The sequence below is a fragment of the Hibiscus syriacus genome, unplaced genomic scaffold (assembly GCF_006381635.1).
Source record: "Hibiscus syriacus cultivar Baekdansim isolate YM2019G1 unplaced genomic scaffold, ASM638163v2 tig00110332_pilon, whole genome shotgun sequence".
NCBI classification, from domain to species: domain Eukaryota; kingdom Viridiplantae; phylum Streptophyta; class Magnoliopsida; order Malvales; family Malvaceae; genus Hibiscus; species Hibiscus syriacus.
The window spans coordinates 7,205,906-7,233,488 of record NW_024062688.1 but is presented as its reverse complement, the minus strand read 5'-3'; the positions used below and the strand labels follow the sequence as shown (position 1 = coordinate 7,233,488).

The 27,583-nt window shown below is 34.8% G+C and overlaps 3 protein-coding genes and 1 pseudogene across 4 annotated transcripts; 1 reads left to right on the top strand and 3 right to left on the bottom strand.

Annotated features, from left to right (window-relative positions):
• The first annotated feature begins 422 nt into the window (after positions 1-422).
• On the top strand, positions 423-6,429 carry LOC120120057 (nuclear pore complex protein NUP1-like). The gene is made up of 7 exons (XM_039139807.1): positions 423-604; positions 1,157-1,346; positions 1,483-1,783; positions 1,866-1,957; positions 2,050-2,706; positions 2,907-3,406; positions 4,614-6,429. The coding sequence occupies exons 1-7, from the start codon at positions 423-425 to the stop codon at positions 6,331-6,333; spliced, it is 3,642 nt and encodes a 1,213-aa protein (XP_038995738.1). The 3' UTR covers positions 6,334-6,429.
• Positions 6,430-11,392: 4,963 nt separating this feature from the next.
• Positions 11,393-17,234, bottom strand: LOC120119643 (dr1-associated corepressor homolog). Of its 2 annotated transcripts, none has more exons than XM_039139451.1 (6): positions 16,929-17,234; positions 14,539-14,611; positions 14,350-14,443; positions 12,845-12,970; positions 12,703-12,760; positions 11,393-12,235 (listed from the first exon to the last, which is right to left on the bottom strand). In XM_039139451.1, exons 1-6 carry the CDS (start codon positions 16,959-16,961, stop codon positions 11,702-11,704), a joined length of 918 nt encoding a protein of 305 aa, XP_038995382.1. In that variant the 5' UTR covers positions 16,962-17,234; the 3' UTR covers positions 11,393-11,701. The 2 variants fall into 2 exon arrangements, with proteins under 2 accessions (XP_038995382.1, XP_038995383.1); XM_039139452.1 differs by having other exon boundaries at positions 11,393-12,220.
• Positions 17,235-20,221: 2,987 nt separating this feature from the next.
• On the bottom strand, positions 20,222-21,463 carry LOC120119909 (CASP-like protein 1B2). The gene is made up of 3 exons (XM_039139700.1): positions 21,240-21,463; positions 20,661-20,784; positions 20,222-20,531 (listed from the first exon to the last, which is right to left on the bottom strand). Exons 1-3 carry the CDS (start codon positions 21,461-21,463, stop codon positions 20,289-20,291), a joined length of 591 nt encoding a protein of 196 aa, XP_038995631.1. The 3' UTR covers positions 20,222-20,288.
• Positions 21,464-22,699: 1,236 nt separating this feature from the next.
• LOC120120056 lies at positions 22,700-27,569 on the bottom strand (annotated as a pseudogene).
• Positions 27,570-27,583: the final 14 nt, after the last annotated feature.

Genomic DNA, 27,583 nt, shown 5'->3' with positions numbered 1-27,583 from the left:
GTTTCTAACCTTTTGGAACCCCCCGCTCTAAACCCTTCACGACTCTTCATCTCAGATAGCTTGTCATATTTAGCTACTGACACAGAAATTATCTTCCCATCAACCCTGACATTATTCGTCTTCTCCACCGCATTGCATAGATCCTCCTTGCTTGCAAAGTGAACGAACGCAAACTTGCAATCCTTATATTTCGGTCTGTTATTGATAAATGGAATGAACACCCTAATGACTTTGCCATGATAACTAAAAAGTTCCCCTTATGTTCTTCTGCTCACTCTCCGACTAAGATTATCAACAAACGCAGACCAAGTACCCCCTCCATGGATCTCACTCACTTTTCCATCAGAAAACTTGCACTCTCGCTCTCTCACTCTCTCCATTGTGCTCGACACTGTTATTTTTGAGTAACTTCTATCTAGATTATGAATACTCCAAATACTTATCTTTCTTGTCCTAAAAGACTTCTAAACAAAATAGGATTACTACTATCACACGAATGTTTTCTGCAAGGAGCCATTATAGGATGCAGGAATCCCGTTAATCATACTGAAGAAACTGGAGTTACTGAACTTGAGGAAATTTTAGAGCGGAAGACATTTACCAGGCAAGATGAGCTGAAATTGCATCTTCTTGATGTCGAATTGAAATGGCATCTTATGTGGCTTGGACTCTTCATTTTTCATCAAGAACCGTTGTCTGACACTTGGATACGGGGATATGATCTGCAAGTATCATTCAAATCTATAGAAAAACTTAGAAAACCTAACCATACCCGTATCTGAAACTTACGTCTGAGTCCAAGTAACATAGGTTAATTATGCTACCTTCTTTTGAGGGAATTTTTTGAACCGTGTCAATTGTGATAATTTCCTCGCTTTAGATTCTGAAGTTTCTATTTCTTTTAGTTTCCATCAACTGGAAGAAAAGGGCTGAAAGTGTGAATTGGATTTTATCACGTTGATCTAAAAATTCTGGTTATTCCTGCAACCTTTGTAGTTGATTTCTTGGCAATCCAGCTTCCAATTGTACATCATTTTTTAATTCAGTGGTCCTTTTTTGGGCTGTTAGCATGTTGTTTCTACTCGAGTAGTAGTATTTCTGTTATCAGGAATTTAATTGATTCTATAGATAATAAATGTTATTATTCTTTTTTCAGATCTGAAATTAATCATTTGACGAGTTTACTACACTCAAGAAGTGCTGACATTTCTGGTGGAAATGAAGAACAGAGGTCTGCCTTGGTCTCAATGGTATCACACGACAAGAAAGAAGAATTTCCAAAGACCCCAGTTAGAGAGAATGTGACTGAAAACCATCTTATTTCAACACATCTTGTCAGCTCAGCTGTAAGGAAAAGCGTTCTTTCCTTGATTTTGCTTCTGGGCTAACATACCCTCACATGCTTTTATCTAGTCTTTATAATTTTAATTTCGTAGATTGAGAGGAAAATAACTAAAAATAAGAACTTTAATGGTTCTGCAGGTTGTTGATGAGGTTGTTGCTTCACCTGCTGAGCTTGCAAAAGCTTACATGGGCTGTAGGACAACAAATGTTTCTGTATCTAGGCCTGGATTACAAAATCATGTGCCCAGTGAAGATTTAACTTTTCCGAGAAATAAAATTTTCTCTTCTACGCCTTCCACAATGTTGATATTGCCAAGATCTTCTGGTCATGCTGGGAGTCTTAGAAGCAGTTTTGTGACCCCAAGATTGAGGGGCAGATCTGCAATATATAGCATGGCACGGACACCTGATTCCAGGGTTAATGCAGCAATTCCCCCTAACTTTGTTTTGCTTGGCAATATTTCCTCTTCTGTAATTGCTTGTTTATCATTTGTCTTATCCTAGTTGTTTGCTTATTCTGTAGAGTTCTGGAACTGCAAGTGAGGCTTTTGATGGACCATCATCGCCTCAGAGTGCATGGGAGCAAAACAGAATTTCTGGTTCCAGTCAGAGGTTACTAATTTAGGTTCATTATATTTCTCCCTCCAGGATTTTCTTTTATAAATCTAGAGTGTATCATACAGTATGCATTTCTTTTATTCGCAGGTTTGGAAGCTCAGGAATTTGGTATTAGACAATGATATAGGATCAGTTGGCCCAATTCGGTGGATTCGTCAGAAGTCCAATCTTCTTTCTTCAAGAACCTTATGTTTACCAGCTTCAACTGGTCCTCTATCTGCTCACGTAGCCGACACTAGTTCATCTGGTTTAGATTGCCTAGTTGAGAATGGGGATAACAGCACTCCTGGCACAAGGTTTACCACTGTTCCATCCAAGTCCTGTCAGGTGGCTTCAAAAATATTACAGCAACTGGACATCATGGTTTCCCCAGGGGGAAAAACACCCACCAAGTTGTCACCATTTATGCTACGTGGGCGGGCTCTTAAAAGCCTTGAGACTGTAGATTCTTCAAAATTTCTGGAGAACATGAATGATAATGATAAATTAAATGGTTCTCTTACTGCACTGATTGGTTTTCAAGACTCTATCTCTCACAAACATGATAAAGTTAAAGAAAATGGCTCAACAGCATTGGGTGCTCTCCCTGACAAGCCAGTTCCTGCGGTAAATGGTATAGATAGTAATAGTTTAATGAAGGATAATAATGTGCCTAGTGTTAATGCTACTGATTCTAGTGCGATCAAGTCTCTCGTACAGCAAACTCAAAAAAAGAGTCAGGCTTTTCAGATGAGTGCACATGAGGTATATGTTAATTGGTAATCATATTGAGCTATTACTGATCAAAACTTCTGTTTGTTTTGCCTGTAGCCTGTTATTGTTTCCACAAGATGAGGCTCTATTAAATTCCTCCTTTTGAATTGAGAAGGAATATATTTAAGTTTCAGTTTTCCCCTATTCTGTTTCCATTTTTAACACCTTAGTGTTTATGGTTTCTGCTATAGGAGTTTCTGGATCTGGATGATGATAACTATCCTAACGGATCCAAACATGCTGAAGGGAGCAGGAGGTTGGATAACTGTGTCGTGGGGAGTACGAGTGCAGCTGTTGAAGCTATAAAGAAGCCTTCAATTCTTTCTGAAGTTGAACCAATTGCTGCATTCAATCAAAAACCTGATTTGAAAACATCTGATGGATCCACAGCTAGTGAAAAGAGTGCTGGTGTTACTTTTCCAGTTGTAGAGATGGCCACTTCATCTGTGCAGTCAGCATTTATGGCATCTCCATCAACTCTAACTGCGAGTAAAGTTGATGTCTCTTTGCACCCAAATGCTCCTTATATGCTTAGCATTGGGGAGAAAGTTTTGGCTGCAAAACAATCAAATGTTTCTGTTACTACATTTGGCTTTGCCTCTACAAATGCTGGTGAGGTTTCATCAGTTACTGAATCTTCAGGTGTTAAGCTTGCCACAAGTTCAAACCAAAAATTAGAGAACTCAAGCAGGTTGGTAAATATCCATTATTCAACTTCCCTTACTTGGAAAGTTGTTTACCTTTGTCTTCTGTTCCCCTTTCTTTCTATACCTCCAATGTGGCCCATGTTTGTAGGATTACTAATAATGGTTAAAAGTTGTACACTAGTGGTTAGTTGATTGAAAGGGAGTAAAAGCTTTAACCCAACATGTTTCAGAGTTCTTATAAAAGGATGGGTTGGGATTTTGGAGGTGAATCTAACCCTTGGCTGTAGAGTTACTATTATCCAATTGAATGGAGTAGATTAGTAGTTAGTTGACTGACTGGGTTTAAAAGGTTTTCCCTATCATGATCCAGCTCTTATAAAAGATGAGAGGGGATTTTGGAGGTAAATCTAACCCTTTCTACCTCCCTCATATCATCACTAAATCCTTTAAATCCTCCTGATGATGCAGTGAACATTTAGTAATTTCTTTGTCACTATTAAATTCTGTAAATCCTTCACCTCCACTATAACACGGATACTCAATTCTGTTAATCCACCTGATTATGGTCTAGTGAACATTTGATGATTTATTTTATGACTATCTTTTTATCCCCCAAATTTGATTTTAATGATGATTTCATGTCAACAATGCATAAAACTCTCTTACGGTCTTCACTGTCAAAGAAGGTAAAAGTTGTTTCTGTGCTAATATTTTTATCTTACATTTCCGCCCATCAGGTTGCTTTCTTTTTACCTTCAAACTTGCAAATGGGTTTGGAAGAAAAAAGAATGGGAGAACTTTCTTCATAGATTGATTAGCTTCTAATAACTGAATTTTATTATTATAAATCTTATATTGCTGATGATAGTTCACCGCATTAGAATCCATTATATAGCTGACTTCCAAGATGGTAGATTTTAATTTGGGATTTATTTAATTTTTTGGTCCATTTGATGATAATTAGTTTTGCATGGTGAGGTTCTCTGATAATATGCGACAGAAGTGTAATCAAAATTTCAATTTAGCGTCTAAACTATAAAAACTCACAATTTAGTACTTGGAAGTCGTCATCCATCTGTTTGCACCCAAGACGTCAACTGTTAGTCAAATAAATGACGTGTCATAATCTTATTGGAGTATGTCGCCCATATGACTAACTGTTATAGTCTAATGTATATCTAGTTTGTTTTGTTTTGTTTTTCATCCTTCCTGGGGTACTCTTCTTGAAAAGCTGTGTTGCCTTATGTTCAGCTTTGCTGCCGCTGCTCCTGGTACAACCAATAATTTGTCAGATAAAACTGACATGGAGAACAATCTGAATGAGATCTTCTGTAGGAAACCTGAAGCTGCAATCACCTCTTCTGTATCAACTTCTACATCAGCTGGAAGTATCTTCAAGTTTGGTGCCTCAAAAGATAGTTCTCCCTTAAATAACGGGTCTCTTGCTTCAAGTCCTTTTTCATTCTCTCCACCTGTGCCTTCTCTAGTTCCAAGTACTGGTCAAAGAACATCCAGTGCAGCTGCCACCAATAGAGATGCTTCTGCTGCTGCTGCCACCTCTTCAAGTGCAACTGTGAATGCCACCATCAGCCATACCAGCAACCCGACCGTGGAGTCTTCAATCCCTCACTTTACAGCTGCACCTGTTTTCAAGTTTTCTTCCTCTGTGGACCCTTCAACTTCAGTTTCAACATTAGCAGCAACTTCGGGGGAATCAACCGAATCTGCTTTTACTAGTTCTGGAAGTAGTATTTTTGGTGGTACATCTGAAGTTAAAAGTGCTGCAAGCAGCACTTCTGGCACGACAGCTGAAGTCGCAAGATCTGGAAATAGCAGTTTCAGTGGTTTATCTTCCACCATTTTGAACTCCGGAAGTGGCTTTTTTAGCAGCACATTTTCCACGGTGACAAGCACAGACAGTAGTATCTTCGGTGGTACGTCTGCAACTACCAGCACGGGCAATGTTATCTTTGGCGGTACATCCGCAACTACAAGCACAGCCTGTAGTACTTTTGGTGGTACATCTTCGGCAATAGTTGGTACAGGAAGTAGTATCTTTTCTAATAAATCTGCAATCATGAGCACTGGAAGCAACATCTTTGGATTCAGTGCTACAGCTGCATCTACATCCACTACCCAGACTCAGGTTTTAAATCCTTTCAATGCTGTTAATACCCAATTATCTGTTGTGGGAACTGGCATTGGTACCTCAACTCAAAGCATGCCCATTCAGTTTTCTTCGTCTGCTTCATCTTCATCCTTTGGATTGGCTGGGAATACAACTTTTTCCTCTGGCAGTTCAATGTTTGGGTCATCGGCATCCATTGCTAAACCTTTTGGTTCAGGTGCTACTTTTGGAGTAAGTTCTTCCTCTTCAGAAACCAACTCTCTGAGCTCTAGCAGTGGCATTGCTTCTGGCGCATTTGGCTCAAATTGGCAAGCCCCTAAGACACCCATATTTGGCTCTTCATCATCTAGATTTGGCTTTGGATCATCATCTTCTGTTAATGCTCCTAGCAATGCACCTTCAATCTTTGGGTCATCCACCGGTGGCTCCTCAGGTTCCATATTTTCATTCGCTTCAGCTTCAGCAGCTAATCCATCACAGCATGCATTTGGTAATACTAGTCCTGGATTGGTGTTTGAGTCAACACCTTCTACTAATAATGATCAAATGGAAGATAGTATGGCTGATGACACAATTCAGGCTTCACCAACTGTTGCGCCATTTGGTCAACAGCCAATCACACTGCCTACTTCTGGGTTTGTTGTCGGTGCATCAAATCCATCAGGAGGAGGCTCCTTTCATATTGGAAGCCAACCAAGCATAGCCGCACCACAGAATCCATCTCCATTTCTGGCTTCTGGTAGTCTGGAATTTGGTGTCGGAGGGAGCTTCTCATTGGGTACCAGTGGTGGTGACAAGTCTGCCAGAAAATATGTGAAGGTCCGCAAGCAGCGGAAGAAGTAATAAGATTTAATTACTTTAGTCAACTCTTTCATTTGAGAGACCCAAGTGATTGATTGAATAATACTATTAAGGCTAATGAGAGAAGAGCTGCTGATTGTTGTATGTGGTAGCCATCCGAATTCATTTGGTGCCAGAACAAGCGCTCCTGGACATTTGGAACCTGCTAAAGATGACGCTTTTATTTCGTCATTTCTATGGGGCTGCTGGTAGAGGCTCATCACAAGTTTTTATGCTCTTCCTGGTAAAAAATGAGTCAACTTTTGGAACTGTACTATTAGTATTAATTAGCTGATAAATTTTGTGGTTTGAGTGATTATGCTTCTGGCCTTGTAAAAAAGAAACAGTAGATGGAAATGGTTATGAATTTCATTTTAGAGCTTATCTCTTTTGTTTCTTCGAAAGGGTGTTCATTTTAATCATGGTTGATCTTTTTACTACTGCTTTCATACAGTACATTCTGTTATGAGCAGGGGCAAGTTGAAAACTCTTTGGGACCGCTCTTCTATTGACATTCACCCCACGTGCTTCCATGCCTTCAAAATGGGGCTATGAAGTTCTCTGGTTTAATGGTACACCTTGGTGGTGCACTTCCCATTGATTTTATAAGGCAGAATCTGAAGATGATGACATCAATGGTCAGGGTACAATCTTTCTCCAATGGAAGGCAAAAGAAGACAATGAAGGTGAGTTTTCTTTGTAGTTCCTCATCTGCCTACATACACAACTGTAAATTTAAGGAGATCACTGTATGAGTTCCCTGCTTCGACTCTTTGTTTTTTCTTAAAAATATACATGCCCAACATTTGTGTTTGACATTTTTAGACGGAGATGTAGAGGTGTGATTTTGTAATAATTAAACATATAGAAAAACTCAAAATCTAACACATCCATGTTTGAGAATACCGAATCCTCAACAACAACAAAAAGGTTAACACTTCATCAACATAGAAAATGGACCCTCACCATCGACACCTCTACCTCAAATACCGAATCGAATCCTCACTAAGACCCCGTATCCAAAACACCAATTACCTCATCACCCTTCTGTATATCACCACCACCTCATTTTATAAATTACCTGAGCTTCCCTCACCTTTCAACTTAACTAACCCTGAACTTTTATCACATGATAAAATATGATATTCTTCTAAAAGCTGGGCAAAGATGCATGGCCATGTAAAACAATCACAGCGGCACCGATAGCTCTCTCACCCTGCACGCCCTACAACACCAACTTCAACGTGCTAGTACATCTTTTTACAAACGCCATTTTCATTGTTCTTTTAATATATATTATTTATAGAAATTAGATATTTTAATTAATAAGAAAATTAGTAGGATTAGGAGAGTTAAGTTGGATGTGTGAGGCTTTTAATGACAAACACGAGATTCCTTCCAGAAGACCAAGCTAAACCCCGTACGAAGAATAAGAAGAAGAAATAGCATAATAAGGCGTGCGTCTATTGGACTCATTCTTTAATAGCAGTCTCTTTTAGCTCACCATCCTATTCTCATATATCAAACAAAAGAAAAGTATGTGTTTCTCTTCAATCGTCTTCGTTTTAGATGATTAATATAGAGCCTTAAGAACTTGGTGGATCACAAATCTTGTAACGAAGATCCATCATTGTCTCACTTCCACACCAATGTCTCAACCTCACCATCACTTATGTCCACCACCATCCGGTCTACGCCAACATCAAAGCTAAACCAAGTCAAATAAGATTCAACAGTCACAATGAAAAAAACGAGGTAGTGAAGGTATACTGTCTGACGGGGATAGTTATTTGGATACACTCTCAGCTTGTAGTCATTCAAGACTCATTAAGGAAGGTGAAGAATATTTCTCACAGTTGTGTCGTAATCAATGGATTAAACCCGGAATAGAGTACTAGGCCTGCATGGTTGATCTTCTTGGTCGAGATGGACGCTTTAAGAAGCTAAATATCTCATAGAAAGCATGTTATTAAAGCCAAACACAGGGATATGATAAATGTTGCTTGGTGCATGTAGATTTCATGAGAACTTGCAACTAGGGGAAGGATTCAAACATTTACGGGTTTAAGCAAGTAAGAAAAATGGCAAAAGCAAAGAGGTTAAGGAAAGAGGCAGGGCCTTGTTGGGTGGAAGCTGACAAGATGGTCCACTTTTTCTACGACAGTGATGACACTCACCAGATATAGAGAAAATTCATGACGTGTTAAAGGAGAAGGAACAAAGGATGAAACAAGAATCGGGTTATATTCATGAGGCGAAATTTGTATTACATGATATAGACGAAGAGTCCAAGGTTGAGAGCTTGAGGGCTCATAGTGAGAAGTTAGCAATTCATCAACATAGAGTGAGAGAGGGATGATGATGGGTAACAGATGAACGGTGATTGACTAGAATTTAACGATAATTAAGTCAAGGGCTAGAAATTGGGTTGTGGTGGAGGTATCAGTTAATGAGAAAAGGTTTTTAGGTTACCTCAAAACCATTTTCTGTGTTTTTGCATTTTATAACATCAACATGATGAGAGCTTGAGAATGAAGAAGATATTAGGCAGAGCTCGTCCAGTGTCCAAGGTTACCACTCAAAAGTTTTGGGGAGTCAAACCCCCTTTATGTTGTTGTCTTGTGTGGTAAAGTGATACCTAATCATCGTTTTAATGCGGCACCTCAGATTTCCGTTATTGTTACTTTTATGAAAAAAAATGCCATAATATCTGAGTGATCTGTATTGATTTACGTGTGTGTGTGTGTTATATATATATATTACGTCTTCTTTTGCAACTAGAGATGTAAGACTACGGTGTATCATGACCAATGGCTGTATCATCCATTCTATTTCATGCCCCTGTTTTTTAAGCGCACATTGAACTACTAGTGTTATTTTTAGTTTGCCCTTCTGAATTATATAAAAGCAATTGGGGTGGGGGGTGGGGGTCATCTCTCTCTGTATTTTAAAGAACCTTTCTCTACCTATTTTATAAAAATGATTGGCTCCTTGTTTGATGGATCTGGCTGTTTGAGAGATGGGCGTAATGAGAAAGGGGCTATGTGAAACACACTTCCAACTATTGTAACCTTGGACCACCTCAAGTTTTGCACTCTGCTGCTTTTTTTTTTTTGCTTCTGCATCATGCCTGGTTTGTGGGCTTGAAGAATTATTTTCCTTGTTCTCCTTGTACCAATCGCATCTTTGTTTCCCAGTTCCATTTATTTTGTCTGTTCATCTGTTTATTGTGATGTATGTTATTTATCTTGTTCTACTTGTACTTTTGGTTCTCCTGTTTCTATTTTTTATTTATTTTTATTGTTATAATTTTTCTCTTCCATTAATCGTGATGTGTTGTTGTATACGAACATCTGAATGTGCTTGCAGTTGTCCTTTGTGCCTTATATTTTATGCTAGGGATCACTGTTGTAAAGTGTTTCCATTTTCCTCTGATATGGATCAGGATGAAGCTGTTAAGCAGGTATTAGAGTTTATGAACACTTATTCAATAAGCCAGGAGGATTTCGATACTGTTATGGAGTTATCTAAATTCCAGGTAACTCTTCTTCTGTATCTTTCTATATAACATATACAATTTTTTTTATTGTGTTTATGAAATACATTTTTGTTTTCAAATAATTTCTGCTCAGGGGTATCCAAATCCCATGAATGGCATTCTGCCACCCGTCAAAGCAGCACTGACAAAAGCATACAATGAAGGGAGCAAAACACGAATAATACGAGCAAAAAAAAGGTTATCGATAGTTGTAAATAAATAAATTTTATGCAAATGAGAAACTTATAGAACATTATAGATTTTAATCTAAATTCTAATCAAATATATAACTTTTTAGAGAAGAAATATTCATATTTTAAGTTAAAATTTAATTATTTATAATAAATGATGTAAATTGAATATTTTTTTATATTAAAGTATAAAGCTAAAATTTAATTATTTATAATAAATGATATAAATTTAATAGTTTTTCATATTAAAGTGTAAAAAGTTATCGTATGTAGTATCTTTCATTCAATTCAGAAACTTTTCTAACAATAAAAGTTTTAATCAGAATTCTTATGAAATATGTAATTTTTTAAACTGGACAGAGATTAAATTTCAACAGTGTTATTTAAATTCTTCCGAATATTTGGTGAACAAATTCTACTGATTATTCGGTGAACCGACAACAACAACAACAATAAAACTCTATTTTCATATGCAATGGGATAAAAGGAGGTAGGGTAGTAAGCTACCCCAACACCAGTTTGAGAGTTACTTCTGTGAAAGACCTCCGGCAGTTAGAAAATTAAAAATATAGATAAAATGCAATGCATGTATAAATTTCAAACAAGTAATATTTTAAATTCTACCGATTACTTGGTGAACAAATTCTACTGATTACTTGGTGATAGAGGTGCACAAAAAATCCGAATATCCGATTTTGGGTAAAAAATATCCGAAACCGGATTTTGAAAAAAACCGGTTTTTTTTAAACCGGATCGGATATTTAAAAACCAGATAGTATAACCGGTTTGAGAAAAAATTGAACAACCGGTTTTTTTCAAACCGGATAAAAAACCGGTTTTTTAACCGAAAAAATCCGGGTTTTTTTTTAAAACCGATTTTTTGCAAACTGAAACCGGTTACACCATCCGACCCTCCAAACCGGTTAGGATCCGAACCGGTTTTTTTAAAATCCGATTTTTGGGTTGGGAGAAAAAACCGGATCGGTTTTTATCCGATCCGGATCGGATTGAAATCCGGCTTCTGTGCATCTCTACTTGGTGAACCGATCACGCCGTAAATTAACCTTAAATTACATGCTGCACATCAGAACCTCCCGATTAAGTTGTTGCTCAACTCAATTTTTCTTCCTCATAAATCAGGCAATGGCGAACACATTTTCAGACACGTTTAAAAATTAATGCAATATTAAAACCTCATACATTCATCAGAACAATTGCTGCGATGCACCCATACAATTGAAAAAGGCTACCTATTTTATTCTTTCCCGACTCCTCATTTTCTTTAAGTAACTGTGACAAGACTGCTGAATCATGAACTACTGAAAATACAATCGAGCAAATGATGATAATTAAAACATAGATTTCCTAAGGGCAATTCTGTCACACTAAAAAGCCATGTTCTCTCGTTCAGTGACGAGAATGTTCCCGGAATAGTGACGAGAATGTTCCCGGAAGTTACCGTTTTAAAGTTACGTTAGCAAATGTATAACACATTATGAACGATGAGAACAGTAAACAGACAGAGAGGACCTACATAGGATATGCTTCCATACTCTGATGAAGTTATCTCAAGTTTTACCTTTTCTTATCTGATCTTAAAAACTAACTTTTCCTCCCAGTCTTGCAACATAACTGCTTTTCCCTACCCTTCCTCATCATAATCTTCTTCGTCTTCATCTAACCTTTTGCCAAGCTGAGCAATTTGATGAGGATCAATGGCCATCTTGTCCATGTCTGAAAGAGACCAGCCTGGGTATTCTTCATGTTTGGTCTCAGTTCTAGGATCTGCTGAAGAAGGCTGAGCTGCAGCCTCTGCTGCTGCTGTTGCTGGGTCAGCAGTTGCAGTAGCGGTAGCAGCATCTGCTGCATACTTTCCATCCATGTTCTCCTCTATCTCAGAATTCAGATCAAAATTCCGAACGGCTTGATTGGCATCTTCAGCAATTGTGTTCTCTTTGATCAGTTCCTTTGACTCGGAACCATCATCTAAAACCATTCCAGGGGTTGAATGACTTTTGTTGTTTTGCTGAAGAACTGAGTGGGGTTCCAGTTCTATTTCACGATGAGCTTCCCTTTCCGCATTTCGGCCTCCTCTGCCACGTCCCCTACCTCGTCCCCTGCCTCTCCCTTTACCAATGGTGCCTGCATGACCCATATCATGCTGCATAGAGTACGTCTAAAAATGTCAGTTATTAGAAGTACCAAAATTCACATAAACATATATAACCAATTCGTCTTTTGCAGATGTTTCTGGCATCTAAATTGCTCCAAGCCTCCACCTGTTTAGTTTTTCAAAATACTGTCCGAAGATATATCCAGACATGGGTATGAAGATATAAACCACCCTCCAAATGCATGGACAAAGCTTATAAAGAAATGAATATATCAATGTCAGATAAAAAAATTATAAACAATTGAACATATCAGTGTCAGATATATACCCGTATCCGACACTTGACCCAAGTACGAGTAAGATAGTTTAGCATAATAAACTGGAGTTCACCAGATACCTCTGTAGCTGAAGAAAAACATTCGCCGCCATTCATTCTTAAAGTTGCACAAAAGTGCATCCTATGTTGTATGTTCATACAATGTGTCTAAATATTTTATACGCACAAAGATGTTAAATAGAAGCCATCTTACCATTTTGCTCCTCTTTGATTCTTCATCACTGTCATGGACTTCATCTCCAGCAGCTTTCCTGGCAGAATGATATGGAAACATATCATGGAATATCTTTCTATGAATTAAAAAGTACCAAACATGAAGTAAAGCTTTATCTAACCTTCTCCTTGAAACACTTCGATCATCGGCAGCAACGGCATCAGAATGACCATGACCATAATCAGAAACCCGGCTAACGATGTCCCTCAGAAAATCAAATACATTATAGCTCTGTACACAATGCTTTCTGCAGTTTAGTTCGACACTTTAGTTAGACCAACACACAACAGATAGACAAATACATAACCAGGGATAAACACAAACAAGATTGGAAGTAACATAATGTGATACCATGCTGATCAGAAGACTTGTTAATTGAAAAACGTAGCATGATCTGGAAAAGGAGAATTCAGAATCACGATTCTCCATCTACAATAATCAGCATAGTTGATCGGTATCTAAATACTTTGTGACCGGAAAAGGAGGAAAATCTGGACCAGGTCCAACATAAAATTAGAACCTTTTACGAATAAAATTTGTTGGAAAAGGATGATGTAGATTTACAAATTTTGAAACACTAGTTTCGATCATTGGAATCAAAGAACACATTTACAATAAACTTTCTACTCCTCCATTCACCCTAAACATCCCAAAAGCTCTTGTGAGAATACATAAACGGATGTTAGTTGATCACCAAGGAATCTCGATACTCCTATATCATGTTGCTTTTTTTTTTTACTTGGCATGCTACTTTTCATTAGTTTGCAGTGATGATAGACTCAATTTTTCTTCAAGTACTCATGTCCAACGCCCATACATAACTCATGTTCAAACATGAGCATGGTATATCATTCTCCAAGGACTCCGCAAATACAAGAAAATTTTGTGAAAAATTGAATACCTGTGTCGAACACATACCCATATCCAATACTCACACCCAAATCTGAGTAACATAAATTTTCCATGTGTTTCTCCCTTCACTCTACATACGATATCGTGTCAATTCTCTTCTCTTTAACTCAGCAAATCTTTTGTTTGGGGGGCGGGCGGGGACAAATTGAAAAAAGATCGTTCATTTTTTGTCCATTGAGTACTAATATGAGCACTTCTACATCCGATAGAAGGAAAAAGAATATCATTTAAGCCAATGTAGATGCCAAGTTGTAATTTCTTAGTAGACTAAAATACTTAGAAGTTGTTACTGATTATCTTATAAGTTGTAATAAATTGTAGTAGTTACAGGATATGTTGCTCCAACTCTTCATTTTCCCTAAAGCATCCATATCTGACAACCATTTCTGACACATGTTTTGATATGGGTATAAACGTGTAGCAAAACTGAAAGAAATTTTCTTTTCTGAGCATATCCTATTTGGACATAAATCCATACCCTATAATTACCCCCAAGTCTGAGTAACACAAATTACAGGCCAGCAGACGGTTCAATTCATGTTTAGTATAGAAAAATGTTTGAATGTTGGTATTTTGGAGAAGTGGAATATGTGTAGTCAATAAATACTTAAACACAATGGCCAAAGAATGTTATATGGATAAAAATTTATATAAATCCTCAAGTAGAAAATTAATATTGCAAACTACAAAGAATAATGTTAATTCTTCACTCACAAATGTAATGAATTCATGGTCTTTGCACCTCTCTGAAGGGTAATCTCATATGTACGATCACAAAGGTCTTGTAGAAACAATTCCAAGGCTTTAGCTGTAGAGTGCAAGGTAAAAGAAAGAAGCATGAGCAAGTAATATACATCTGTGGGAGAATTATTTATGTAAAAGATGAATGTTACTGCCACTTACAAACTAAAACAGGCACTGCTAATGCAATTTTCCCAACATCTTCATCAGCTTGCATAATCTTTTTAATGCGAGACTGAAAAACAAATATCTCCGAAGTTTAAGCACTAATCACGGCTGAAATCTATTAAAAAAAACTAGATGAGGGAATATCAGTCCAAAAGATAGCATATAGACCCATGGTCCTAAAGCATATATGAAAAGTCACAGATATTTTTCTTTACTACCAAACTTTTAAATCACTCACTTATATGAACAATTCCATAAACATCTTCAAAGATGCAACAATGTTTCTAGTATGGAACCATAAAAGTGTATATTGGAATTAAAAGCAATCCACATTATCTATTGGTATCTGGATTCTAATACAAAAGAGCAAGCCCTCAGCAACTATGATCATAAAAATTAAGAAACCAGACAAGGTTTGTTAAACAATACAAAAGAGTACAAAGACAAGAAGAAATGATCATTGACACAGAGTTCCTTGTCAATCCATTTGGAGAGCATCACCTTGCAGGTTCTTGCAAGTTACAAGTCACTGGTTTAATATCATTGCCATAGTGCGAGTAACCTACCATGAAGCTCACTCCTTTTACCAGGTTTTGATTCAAACTAATTATGAGAGAAGTAGACAGAGCGCAGTTGTCAACACCAAACAAGGACATCATGATCAAAAAGAAACAAAACCTCTAGAAATCGGTAAGCAAGACATTCTGCAACCTATCATCTATCGCTTGATGTTATAACTCACTGTATGGTTATGTAAGATAATACTATAGAATTTGATGAAAAACTATATTTCTGAAAGATTGGTTTTTAATGAGGCCTTCAATTCCTATCAAAAAAAAATATTTCTGAAAGATTTTATAAGCCTACTTTAAAAAGAAAGGCAAAGTTGCATTAAAGAAACTCTTCATGTATAATGATCCATTCTTAAAGCCAAAGCTGTGTTTGCAAACTCATTGCTTGGTCATATCTTTCTCTTAAAATCATATTTAATTTCAATATGCTAAAAAAGTTATTGAAGGCTTTAACATGATCCTTGACTTCTACAAAGTCCCCAATGAAACCAACCGGAAAAGAGCGCTATTTAAACTACTGAATTCCAAACTTCTTTTTTTTTTTATTCCAAACTTCAATTAGTGATTCCAAAAAAAAAAACAGAGTATGCTTCAGACTAAGAGAAGAGTAGTTAATCATGGACAAACAGAAGTATGAACGAAAGGAGTTACAGGCACATCAATAGTGGAGTTAGCAATCATGGAAAGTGGACCATAACTGCTCACTCTTAATAAGACAAAATTGATACAAGCAATTACTGAATTACCTAAGGATTCGAAACAGGCAGTTGAATTGATAATAATTTAATCACAAGTACAAATAACCAATCCCAACTTTCAGCTACTGTTGTATTTGTAACTTGTGGAGAATCAAACAACTCTCTGTTCTTGCTTCAAGTAAAGGAAATATACGAGAACAAACAGATCATTGACATTTCAACATGAATGCTTAGACAAGTAGATCAAAATAAACCACTTATATAAAAATCAATTAGACTGCCAATAAACAATAGCATTAACGAGACAAAAAAACAACAGCTATGTTGCTCCGACTCTTTGTTTTACTTTTAAGTACCTGTGTCCGACACATATTCAGACATGAGACCTTCCAATGATACCCCAAACATATTGAAAAGCTTGAAACAATTTGAACGTATCTGTATTAAACCCAAGTCCAAGTAACATAGAACAGTTAAGGAACTTACAAACTTACCCTGTCTTTTTTTTTTTTTGGCTCCCTACAGTAGAGGGAGAAAATTATATCCCAATAACACAAAATACAAACACAACCCACATTTTCCAACCTAATTGTCATAACATCAATTAACTGAATTATAATATCAAAGCACGTAATTCATTCGAACAAACCAAACCCTTAAAAAGCACAAAATTTAAGAGGAAATTAGGAAAACATAACCTCGGTAGCTAGTATAGTTTGACCAATTTTGTAGAAGCATCCAAAAAATTTAGCAAACCATAGAACAACCTACACGGGATTTCATAGAACAGACCAAAAAAAAAATAACCGTCCTAAAATGATTATGATAAACAGAAACCCAACAACATACTCCATGAAAATAATATAAAATTAAAAAAATGAACTAAAATTTTGAAAACCCTAACCGCTGAAAAGTGAAAACGTCATCAAATGGCCAATTTCCTACAAATCGATTTGCAACAAAAAAAAAACAATCACAAAATAAAAAACCAAAAAAGACCCAGCTTTCAATTTCAGGAGAATCAATCAAGAACCAAATACTTAAAACAAATTAACAACAAATAAAGCAAAGAAATTGAAGAAGCAAAAGGAAAATAAAAAGGTAGGAAGCTTACGGCTGGGAAACGGGTATCGAGCTTCTTCTTCATGGTTTGATTGACAGATTTGGATCATTAATTTATTAAAATATTAAAAACAAAAAGAGATAAACCAAAAAAAAAGATCTTCTTTTCTTTTAGGAAAAGAAAAAAAAACACCTTCAGAAGGAAATCATTATTGCCCTAATCATTTCAATTGAGAAAATGAAATCTAACATGAAACACCACACATCCCAGATCCGACACAGCTTTTTCTTTTAGATCATATAAAAACCAAATGGAAAACGAAATTCTATGTTTCAAAACCGATATACGTCCGTACAAGTTCGATAAAAAAAATTTAGGGTAAATTATACAAATAATCACTAATATTTGAAAAAAAAATTATTTTACTCACTAAAATTTTAAAAATAACAAATTAATTAATAATATAATCCACTTATAACAAAATAATTATTCTACCGTCTTTACCGAAGTGAAAATGTCAACAACAAAAACAGTTAATATATAGGTTTTACCCTTAAATTACTTGTAAAACATTAAATATACTTTGAATAACGATTTTACATCAATTTATCCTCAACTTTTTAAAGAATACTTATATTTTCATGTTACCACGATCACTTCTGCAACTCTATTATAAATTTTGAACTTGATTCTATCTAGCAGCTCAAATTCTTCAGCAATTCAAACTTCTCTGAAAAACAAAAATGACTTCATTTTTGCATTGAAACTTTGACCACAAACAAGTTCATTTTTTTCTTTACCGAGCTAATCTTTGTTTTGTTTCATCGAGATCTCAAAATCTCAAGAATGATTTCTCTTAACGTGAAGTATCCAATACCTGGTTTGTTTGCTTATGGTTTTTTGTGAAGTCCATTAAGGTTTCTTCGGACACAACGCATTGTTGTACCTCTATTCCTGTTATGATAAATAAGACAAGTCTTGATTTCAAAGGTGTTCCCATGACACATCAATTCTGATATGGATATCGTTTTTTGGCAAAAGAGTACCTAAGGCCTTTGAACTTGTTTAAAAAAATCAATGTAACCCTGGATATTTTTTTACACTCAATATGATCCTCGAACGTATAAAAAGAACTCAATGTGGCTATTCGACCAATGATTTCCGTCGTTGACTATTATGATACTGATGTAGCACTTCACGATATTGATATGGTGATTCACATACTGACGTGGCAGTCCACAATGGCTGATGACGTGACATATGGGCTAATTTTTTTTTTCAAATTCGAGGGTCCAACTATTTTTTTTTTAAATTTAAGGGTTTATTTATTTTTTTTAAAATAAAAGTATTTTAAAATCAAAATAAAAGTATTTTAGAATCAAAATATTAAAAAATATAAAGAAAACTTGAATATAATAATACTAAAAATAAAAATTATATTACTGAAATTTAAAAATATATAGTATTTTGTTTTAAAATAAAAAATAAAATAAAACTCATGTCACTAATGTGAATTCTATTTTATTTTTATTTTGTTGAGACGGATTTTTTATTTCTTGATTTTTTTAAAAAGTAAATATTAGAGTGACAAAAAAAATCTCGATCACATAAAGTTTATATTTACATTGACTTTATAGAGTTGTATTTAATAGAAATTGATGGGATAAGTCTATATTTTCAATTTTTCATAAGATCAAGTTATGTGAAGTTTACTTCCCTATATCATGTCATATTCACTAAAAATGTTCCTCTTAATTAGATAATTATTTTTTAATTTTTTAATTTTATAATTTTATGATAATTTATAAGTAAATTTTAGCTTCATAATTTTTAAATTTTATTTTTATAAGAATTTATAATATTTACTCAATTTTTTATTATAAAAATTAGTGAAATAGAATTTAGAAAAGACACTTAGAATTTAAGACCATTAGATGTAAATATATAAAATAAAATTTGTGCATGAAGAACGAATTTATATTTATATAAATAACAGTTAATTTAAATACGAGGTAAAAAAGTAATAATATATATTTAATTTTTGAATAATTTAATTTTTATATTTGGTATTATTATATTTAAGTTTTTGAATAATTTATATTTTGAATTTAAAGTTTTTATTCTTTTAACAAATCAAATAAGCCTTTAAATTTTTTTAAAAAAAATTGACCCTCGAACTTGAAAAATAAAACCAATTTAGTCCATCTGTCATATCACCAGCTATTGTGAACTCTCACATCAACATCATGAAGTACCACATCAACATCGTAACGTTTAACGACAGAAACCGTTAGTCAAAAGATCATAGGTCCATATTGAATACAAAAAAGATCGAAGACCAATTGAATTTTTTTGGACATATACAAAAGCCTCAAGCACCCTTTTACCTCGTTTCTTTCATTAGCTATGTATGTAGTTTTTGTCAACATAGTTAAAAATACGTGAAAAATATTTTTCTTTGAATTGTTTCGTTACATCATACGGAACTTTAAATTAGCCCATTTCTTCTGCAATAATGGTTTGGATAGTTTTTTCTTATAATTTCTTATTCATGGCTTATTTTTTCTTAAACACTTTGAGACATATATATATCGAAAACATTGCTTACATGATCATATATATCCTTAGTGTTGCGGTAAGGTTGGTTCTTTTGCACTAATTTCGATCTATATGTTACTCAAACTCATATAAATGTTAGATATATATATATTTATATTTCTTACGTATATATATTAATCTTTTTTAGGATTATTTAGGGATTTATTTAATGTTACAGTAGTAGTTTAGAGGTAAAATTATATATTAATTCATTTTAACACTATCACGTCATTAATTTAAAGATGATAATGACGAAGTAATTATTTTGTTATAAACTGATAACGTTAGTCGTCAATTTATTACTTTTGTGAACTTCATTGGGAAAATAAAAATTAACTCAAACATTTACCTCTAGTTACCTAAGAAATTAAAAAGCAAAAATAAAATAAGGGTAAATTACTTGTGACCACTATTTTATTACCCTTTTCATTTTGACCATCAATATTTTAATTTTATTAACTAAATCAACTAATTACTTAATTGTTTCAATGAGGTCATTGGCTATTTACATTGAATGAAGATGCTGACATAGCAGTTAACACTTAATGAAGACATTGAAATGGACGTTAAAAATTAATATAATTATACATTTGGTCATCATTACTTATATATTCTATAAATTTAGTCTAAATTTTAATTTAATTCAAAAAATTAATGTTCTAATAAAATATTAATGAGTAAATTAAAAAAAACTATAATTGAAGAATAATAGTAGGACATAGATTTGAAAAATAAAACAGACATAATTGACGAACTAGTATGAAATATTAACAGTCCATGGAAATGGTTTGAGCAACGTGGAGGTTTTAGGGTTTAATTATTGTTGTTAGAAATATGGGACGATGGGCTGACAAGTTTAAGGATAGAGATGAAGGAAATGAGAAGCATGAAAGCCAGTGCAATAAATGAGGCAACAAGAGCTCCGGCACCACGGTCGCAATACGCCTCAAATTTATCACAAATCTTGTCCCACCTCGCGTGAGAATTACCGTTCTTCCCCAGCTCCGCCATGAACACCGCCGCATTTGCTCCACCCGATAATAATGCCAAGTTCAGCTGCCCCCCAAGCATGCATGCATCGTCCAAAATATAAACAAAAGTAAGCTCTAAAGTACGTAAAACGGTAAAAGTAAAAGTAAAAAAAACAAAACAAAACAAAAAAAACAATTGTAGTAGTTAACCTACCATGTCCAAAATAGCAACCATGGGAAAACGAAAACCCTTGTAATCGAACTTGCTTCTCAACAGATCCGCCATTATCATCACCAAGTTATGGATGCTGACCAGTCCATTAGCTATAACAAAGAACCTGTATGCCATGGAAAATATGGAACAATACTATTACTCATAAGGTATAATGACAAAAAATGCAACAAACGTCGAGTAAACAGTCACTCTGCCCCCTTTGGAGCATTTTAGTCCTCAATGATTCATTTTGAGACAAAAAGACCCCTATGTAGATAGAAAATATTAGTCAACGAATTGTTGACGCTCTAAAATAGGGACCTTTGGCTCTAAAATGAAATATCGGGACTAAAATGCTCTAAAAATAAAAGAGTACGGGTTAAAGTGACTATTTAGTCAAATGTTAGGAGCATTTTTATCCTAAAATAAATGTACATGCCAAATTTCTTTAAAAAAACATGAATCAAAACAACTATTTTTTCAAACATTAGAAGTATTTTTTTGGCCTTGTATATACTCATAATATATGTATATAATAAAGGGAAATGAAAGAATATGATAAAGAGGTAGGTTTGTTACACAAATGCTGGGGTGTGGTGAAACTTAGCATTGAGAGCAAGCTTGAGAGGGGTGGTTCCAATGGTGGCGACCACAAAAGTTTTGGTCTGTTTGTTGAGAACCATCACAAGAGTTGCAGCTGCTGCAGCAAGAAATGCCAGCAATCTAAGCACCACCAAGCTCCATCTATTCCTTGGGTACGACCACTTAAACATGGCCAATTTCTCTCCACTTTGTAGACCCATGGAAGGACCACTTGATGGAAGAAGCTGATGGAGGTTTATCCATTTATAAAGGGTTAAGTATTGTGGGATATCACGAAATCAAATGGTTGAGTCCAACAATTAACCAAATTAAGGTTGGTGGTGTAACCAATAACCATCCACTTTTACCACTTTACATAATGTAGGTGTTGGTAGTTGTGAATTTCTTTTCTTTTTTGAGTTACAGTAGTTGTGAATTTTTTTATCACTCTATTTGGTACCCTAAATATGTGGTCTGGTGGAGAAATTGTCATTTGTATGGATATAATATAACGTAGCACATGAACCTTAATAAAAGGGAGGGAATGTTGTTTTTCAGATTCTAAGTTTGAATAGTTACCTGCAAGGTGTGTATTGTTAATTGGATAAAAAGTCCTAAATAAATATTATTTTATAATCACTCTAGACTGTTACAATATATATAACACATAATATATACGGAAAAATTATTTAAAATATATACTACTAATTGCAAATTGTGCTAACACGTTCTTAATTCCTTGAAACATGTTGATAATAATACTTTTGGAATTAAAAACTTGTTAAAACATTTAAGGATTTTTATAACCCTTAAGCTATCATTACAGACATCGTTTTAGATAATACGAAATTTCTTACCAAATTACTGACATCATTTTTAGATATACTAAATTTCTTACCAAATTACAAGGAATTTTGTAAAATTTAAGCTATCATTACAGACATCCTTTTAAATATACTAAATTTCTTACCAAATTACAAGGAATTTCGTCAATCCTAAAACTTTATGATTACAACTTTCATTACCAATCTACAAAGCTACATATAAATAAGTAAGACCTTTCGTAATTCCTAAAATTTTACTATATTACGAAATTTTCGATAATTCTAAAGCCTTACCATTACGAAATTCCATACTTTACCAAAGTATAAACTATGAAGCCTATGGAATTTCTAATGTTATACTTTTAAGAACTGTAGTAGCGATGGTGGTAAAAATAAATATTGTTCTCTTTAAAGGACTCGAATTTGAGCAATTGAATCTGCATGGTTAGTGCATTGTCAATAAACTAAAAGAATTTCTGAAATTACTTAGAATTTTTCCCATATTCTAAAAAAACATGGTGCTTACTAGCTGCAAGGCCATATGGGTCACTTTATTTAGAAGAGAAGAAATATAACATTCATATAGCACCAGCTGCATGTGAGTTAAATGTTGTTCTACTTCAAAGTTTGCAGACTTTATATGCTCATGTACAGTTTATGTATTTCATGGATCCTTCACATTGCTCAAAATGTGTAGTTAGTTGTATCCCCTACTACTGCGCTAAACTAAATTCAAATTTATCTATTAATTTGTCAGAGGGTGCTTACTTCTATTCCACTCCCATATAGTTTTGTATTGGCATGAAGAAACTTGATGCTCCCGAATATAGTCATCCTTGGGTAGAATGCCACTTCTAAAGACAACAATCTGTGTAGCATATCCCGGTTCCTGGTCCGCAGCACCACCAACCCCGCCGAACTCAACACTATAATCGTGTCTAACAGCTAACTCCGATGCCCAATGTTTGAATTGCTCCCTCGTCCACTCGAACTTGTGGTCATGGTTGCGGAATTTACATGATTGTGACTGAATCTTCTCCTCTGGATCATCTTCTTGGCTCGTTAGATTGGATTTCTGGAGTATTACATTGTATTCATAGTTGGGGGTTGAAACAATAAGAACCCTCAGACGAAAAAAACCGAGCACAATGTCACCAAACAGACTGGCCTGGTCCTCCTCCATATGTTCAATCACCTATTAATTTTCAAAATGTAAGAAGCAATCGAGAACAACCGAAAGGAAACTGCATTCTTTTTATTGTTAAGACCAACATGATATGATTAGCTTTGCCAAACTAGAGTAGAAGATACGCCATGGACATTGTTCATGCCTCAAGAATTTTGTCCTACTAGTTACATCCGTGACTTGTGCTCAGTTACAAGACACAAAGAGCTTCAATATATAAGCAAATGTGCAGGTAAACATGTCAACACTTCCTGTGTAAACTCAGAAGAATAAATATATTAAGCTAGAAATTTTTCTGAAAAATTATGTCAGTAAAAAGAAATACCATCGCAATCTTCCAAAGTTACGCATAATCAGTAATATGGCACAAGAAGAATTATTTAAGGTTCTCTATAAACATCCTCTTCCTGAATCGCACAAATTTCCATTCCTTGATGCAACCACTCTTCAAGAAATCAGTAATCAAATATATACTCCAAGCTTTCCATGGACAGTTAATTACTTGGTCTTTCAACAACAATGCAAGGGAATGCTTTCTATAGTCAGTTCATTACTTGGTCTTATGACAACAGTGTAAGGCAATGCAGCAGTGATTTCTTTTCATTCCTTTCCTTTTCCCAATTCAAGTATCATGTCCCATTAGGATTCATCTTCCCAAGAAGTATTCACAAAATTATAGTGTTCAGTATCTAGTTCAAACATCATTGAAGCCATCAGTTCACCATTTAATAAATCATTCTACCATCAAGAGCACACGGTGCAATTTAGGCACTAAACCATTAAATTGCTTGAGGCATAAAGAATAAAGAAGCATTTCCCTAAGTAAGAAAGTCAAAACCTAACCAGACTTGTCACTTGTCCTGTGACAGGTCTAATGGAAAGTGTATTTCCAAAACTAGGCCCAGAAGAAGAATTGAACATATATAGGTTAAGCCTTTCAATAAAGAATGAAGACTACAAAGATGTAAAACATGGGTGCAAGCACAGTTTCTTAAAAACACAATCAGCGTGTTAGAAGTATATTGCATCACCAATGTAGCACCAATTATCAATGGTTTGCAGGTAAAGGTTTAGTTCTAAATACCTCTAAGCATGTGCCAAGATCAAATCCACACAACCGGGAATCAAAATCTGTGATAGAACCATCATAGAGAATGGTAGATTTTATACTCCTACACGGTGCATCAGGATCTAACTTCATGACTAGTTGTGAATGAAGAACCTGTGCAATGAAGATATCAAAGATATTTAGCAACCACACACTTTAACTTGAGAAAATATACTTAGCACACGGATAACATAGTTTAAAATCCTTATCCACACATTTAGTCAACAGTGTATTTTATTCATATCTTTCAAATAATGCTCAAAATTGATCTACTCAAATTCATTTGGCCATATATAAACCCAAAATACACTAGAACACACCTTTGCCACACGACTAAGGCTCTTCTGTGAAATATCAACTCCGGCAATTGTTTCCAAAGAAGTTGGATACTCCAACAAAGACTCCAGTAAACTACCAGAGCCACATCCAAAATCAACCTACAACAGAGTATAGCATGATCTCATGCTGAGCATGTTTATTATCAACACTAACAAAAAAGAGGAAACAAGACAAATACCAAAGAAGTAAAACATTCTTTAATCTGTTGCACTGCATATTCTACACGTTGCTTTGAAAGTGGTGGGCTGAAAAGTGCCTGCACCATTCTGTCTTCTGGGGGTTCTGTCACCTGCAACAAGATGATTGAGTACTCCAAGCAGCATGCTAATGCAAAGAAAACCATGCATAGCCAATTAGATCTCTCAAACAATTTAAAGAAAATGCCACAAGAATAAAATAAGCTCCATTTATTGTTACTAATATTTGTTGCCCACATGAATGCTTCAAGTGAATATACATTAAACATACAGTTGCGATTGTTTATAGAATTGAAATTAATGAAGTGCATATTAACTGACATTATCATAGTAAAGTGTTTCTTGTGCAAAATATATTACACTTCCCCTGCTGACCACAATTTTTTTAATCTAAGTGATACGTTCATTCAAAGATTTATACACTACCAAAACATTGAATAAGCAGTCATATTGCAGCGAATACCCCTCGGTTCCACTTCTTCCAACAACTTGACACAATGAAACTTCATCATCAGTCAATGAAGTATTCATCGTGTGTTAATGAAAAGCTTTCTAGAGCAATTGACACCTACTCTTTTGTTTTTAATGAAAATAAATACTCGGGACATTCTTGCCACAGCACAAGCTTAATAAAGTAGTTCGAGGAAATTAATATTGAAAATCCATTTAGATATCTAGATATTGATGATTTTGGTAATTTTTGAAATGGAGTTGATTAATACAGATAGTGGCTGGTGCTTTCTATAAAATCCAAAGTTAATCCCTACGCTTTAGGATTAGTTTTGTATATATATTTCCTTGTTTAGGTAGTTCCCGTGTTTAAGCAAAGAGATTAGGAAGATTTTTTCCTAAAATATCTGTAGTTCTATTTTTCCTTGATTTAAGGGATTTGTTTATTGCTAGAACTGAGGATCATACCTGTTGTCAACTTGTTATATTTCTCCTATATATTCAAGCAGTCTTGTTTATGAAAGTAAGCCAGAGTTTTCCTATTTGAAATTCTTTACTTTCTTTCTTAGGTCGTTGCATTGAGCTAGTATTGAGCTTACAATTGCATAAGCTTGAAAGATGACATGGGAAAACCTAAAAAAATCTGGAACTATGAGATTTATTATGGTTTGATTTTGAATTCTATAACAGAAGGCACTTCAAAAGAAAAAATTGAGCTTGATTTCTAATCCCTTCAAGTTCAAACAAATCAAAATAAGACATACTAACAGCCGTTTAAGCCAGGGGTCATTACTCATTAGCACTCAGGGGCTTTACAAGTCCTGTGCACTAATTTGAACCTCCAAAATAAAATAGCTTTAACAGATGAAATAGTATCAGAAGAAAGTTTATATGTGAATGGAGAAGAAACCTGTAATATGATTGCAAGGTGACATCTTCATGAAAAAGATCTTGTCCTTTCCAAGTGTAACCAATGGAAGCCAAAATTGAATCACCATATATATCTTGGCCACAAATAGAGGTGGCCCTTGCATTCAAAGTTCCTCCAAGTGTAACAGCTTTAGCATTTAAAGATCAGATGACTTATCCAGCAGATATGAGTTTGGAGCCGCAGAGTAAAATCTTGCTTCAGATGAAGCTTTACCAATAGTCCTGTTGAGAATCAATGACAGTTAGTTCCTTCCTAAATTTATTTGGCATGACTAATAATAGATCAAAATTTGTCAATAATATATAATTAAATATATTATTTATAACATGAAAGGCTATTTGATGTTAAGAATGGAAATTAGCATACTTTTTCGAACAAAAAAAAAGAAATTAACAGGGTAGTTTTGCTGTGCTGCGGCCTAACCTAAGCGGGTTTTAATTTCGGTAACAACCGAGAATGTGTTGACGGTAACTTCTTAAGTAACAATCGGAATAGTTATACAATTTACATGAATTGTTACCCAGTTTACCCTAAAAAGTGACATTTGTTAAGTTTTTCGGTTACAACCAATTTGTGCCTTTTTTTAGTCTTATATTAACATGTTGTATTTTACACTTATCCAAATTAACATACTTGTTTATATTAATAATAATTGCAAAAAGTATATAAGTAGATACTAACTTGAGCATCCTTGGTATTTATTTAAGAAACTTATTCACTGCGAAGTTTTGCTTCACAACGTAACCAGGTCAAACTAAATCTTCAAGGACCATGCTGCAGAATTTTCATTTATAACAGTCTCAGCATACCTGGAGATTAAAACCATGTTGCCATCTGATAATCCATGCTTTTGGTGCAATTGCGTCAAGGTAATAACCTGCTGTTGAAATATTAAGTAACACTGGTTCAACAGCCTTTAATTTTCAGATGAACATGGTATATATATGGCCATAATTGTTATGTATTCAGCGACATCAGACTGTTGAGATATTGATGATTCTATGACATCAGAAGGATAAGGATCTTTCCTCCAAATCGAAAACTGTCCCTCAGGACTAAAAACCAACTCTGGTAATCCAGCAGCAGCTCTCACAATATATTATAAGACCAAGAAAGGATCAGACTCCACAGTGGGATTAATTATTTTGCAAATATTATTGTGTTTTCCGTCACGTATTAGCAATAACAGAAGCGGAAACTGAACCATTGAGATGCCCAATTCTGCGTAAAGCTCCTTTGAAGTGACTGCTCAGAGGATGCAGGGCTGAAAGGAACTTATTCAATGATGAAAAAAGGAAGGTAGAAA

Excerpts from the sequence above, each read along its gene's own strand:
- LOC120120057 (XM_039139807.1), top strand. The coding sequence starts at position 423 with ATGAATACTCCAAATACTTATCTTTCTTGTCCTAAAAGACTTCTAAAC. Across the intron at positions 605-1,156 it reads GAGCGGAAGACATTTACCAG|ATCTGAAATTAATCATTTGA; the intron begins GCAAGATGAGCT and ends TTCTTTTTTCAG. Across the intron at positions 3,407-4,613 it reads AAATTAGAGAACTCAAGCAG|CTTTGCTGCCGCTGCTCCTG; the intron begins GTTGGTAAATAT and ends CCTTATGTTCAG.
- LOC120119909 (XM_039139700.1), bottom strand. The coding sequence starts at position 21,463 with ATGGGTCTACAAAGTGGAGAGAAATTGGCCATGTTTAAGTGGTCGTAC. Across the intron at positions 20,785-21,239 it reads CACCACACCCCAGCATTTGT|GTTCTTTGTTATAGCTAATG; the intron begins GTAACAAACCTA and ends CATGGCATACAG. Across the intron at positions 20,532-20,660 it reads TGGTTGCTATTTTGGACATG|CTGAACTTGGCATTATTATC; the intron begins GTAGGTTAACTA and ends CTTGGGGGGCAG.
- LOC120119643 (XM_039139451.1), bottom strand. The coding sequence starts at position 16,961 with ATGAAGAAGAAGCTCGATACCCGTTTCCCAGCC. Across the intron at positions 12,761-12,844 it reads CGAAGTGTTTCAAGGAGAAG|GAAAGCTGCTGGAGATGAAG; the intron begins GTTAGATAAAGC and ends TCATTCTGCCAG. Across the intron at positions 12,236-12,702 it reads AATCAAAGAGGAGCAAAATG|ACGTACTCTATGCAGCATGA; the intron begins GTAAGATGGCTT and ends TGACATTTTTAG.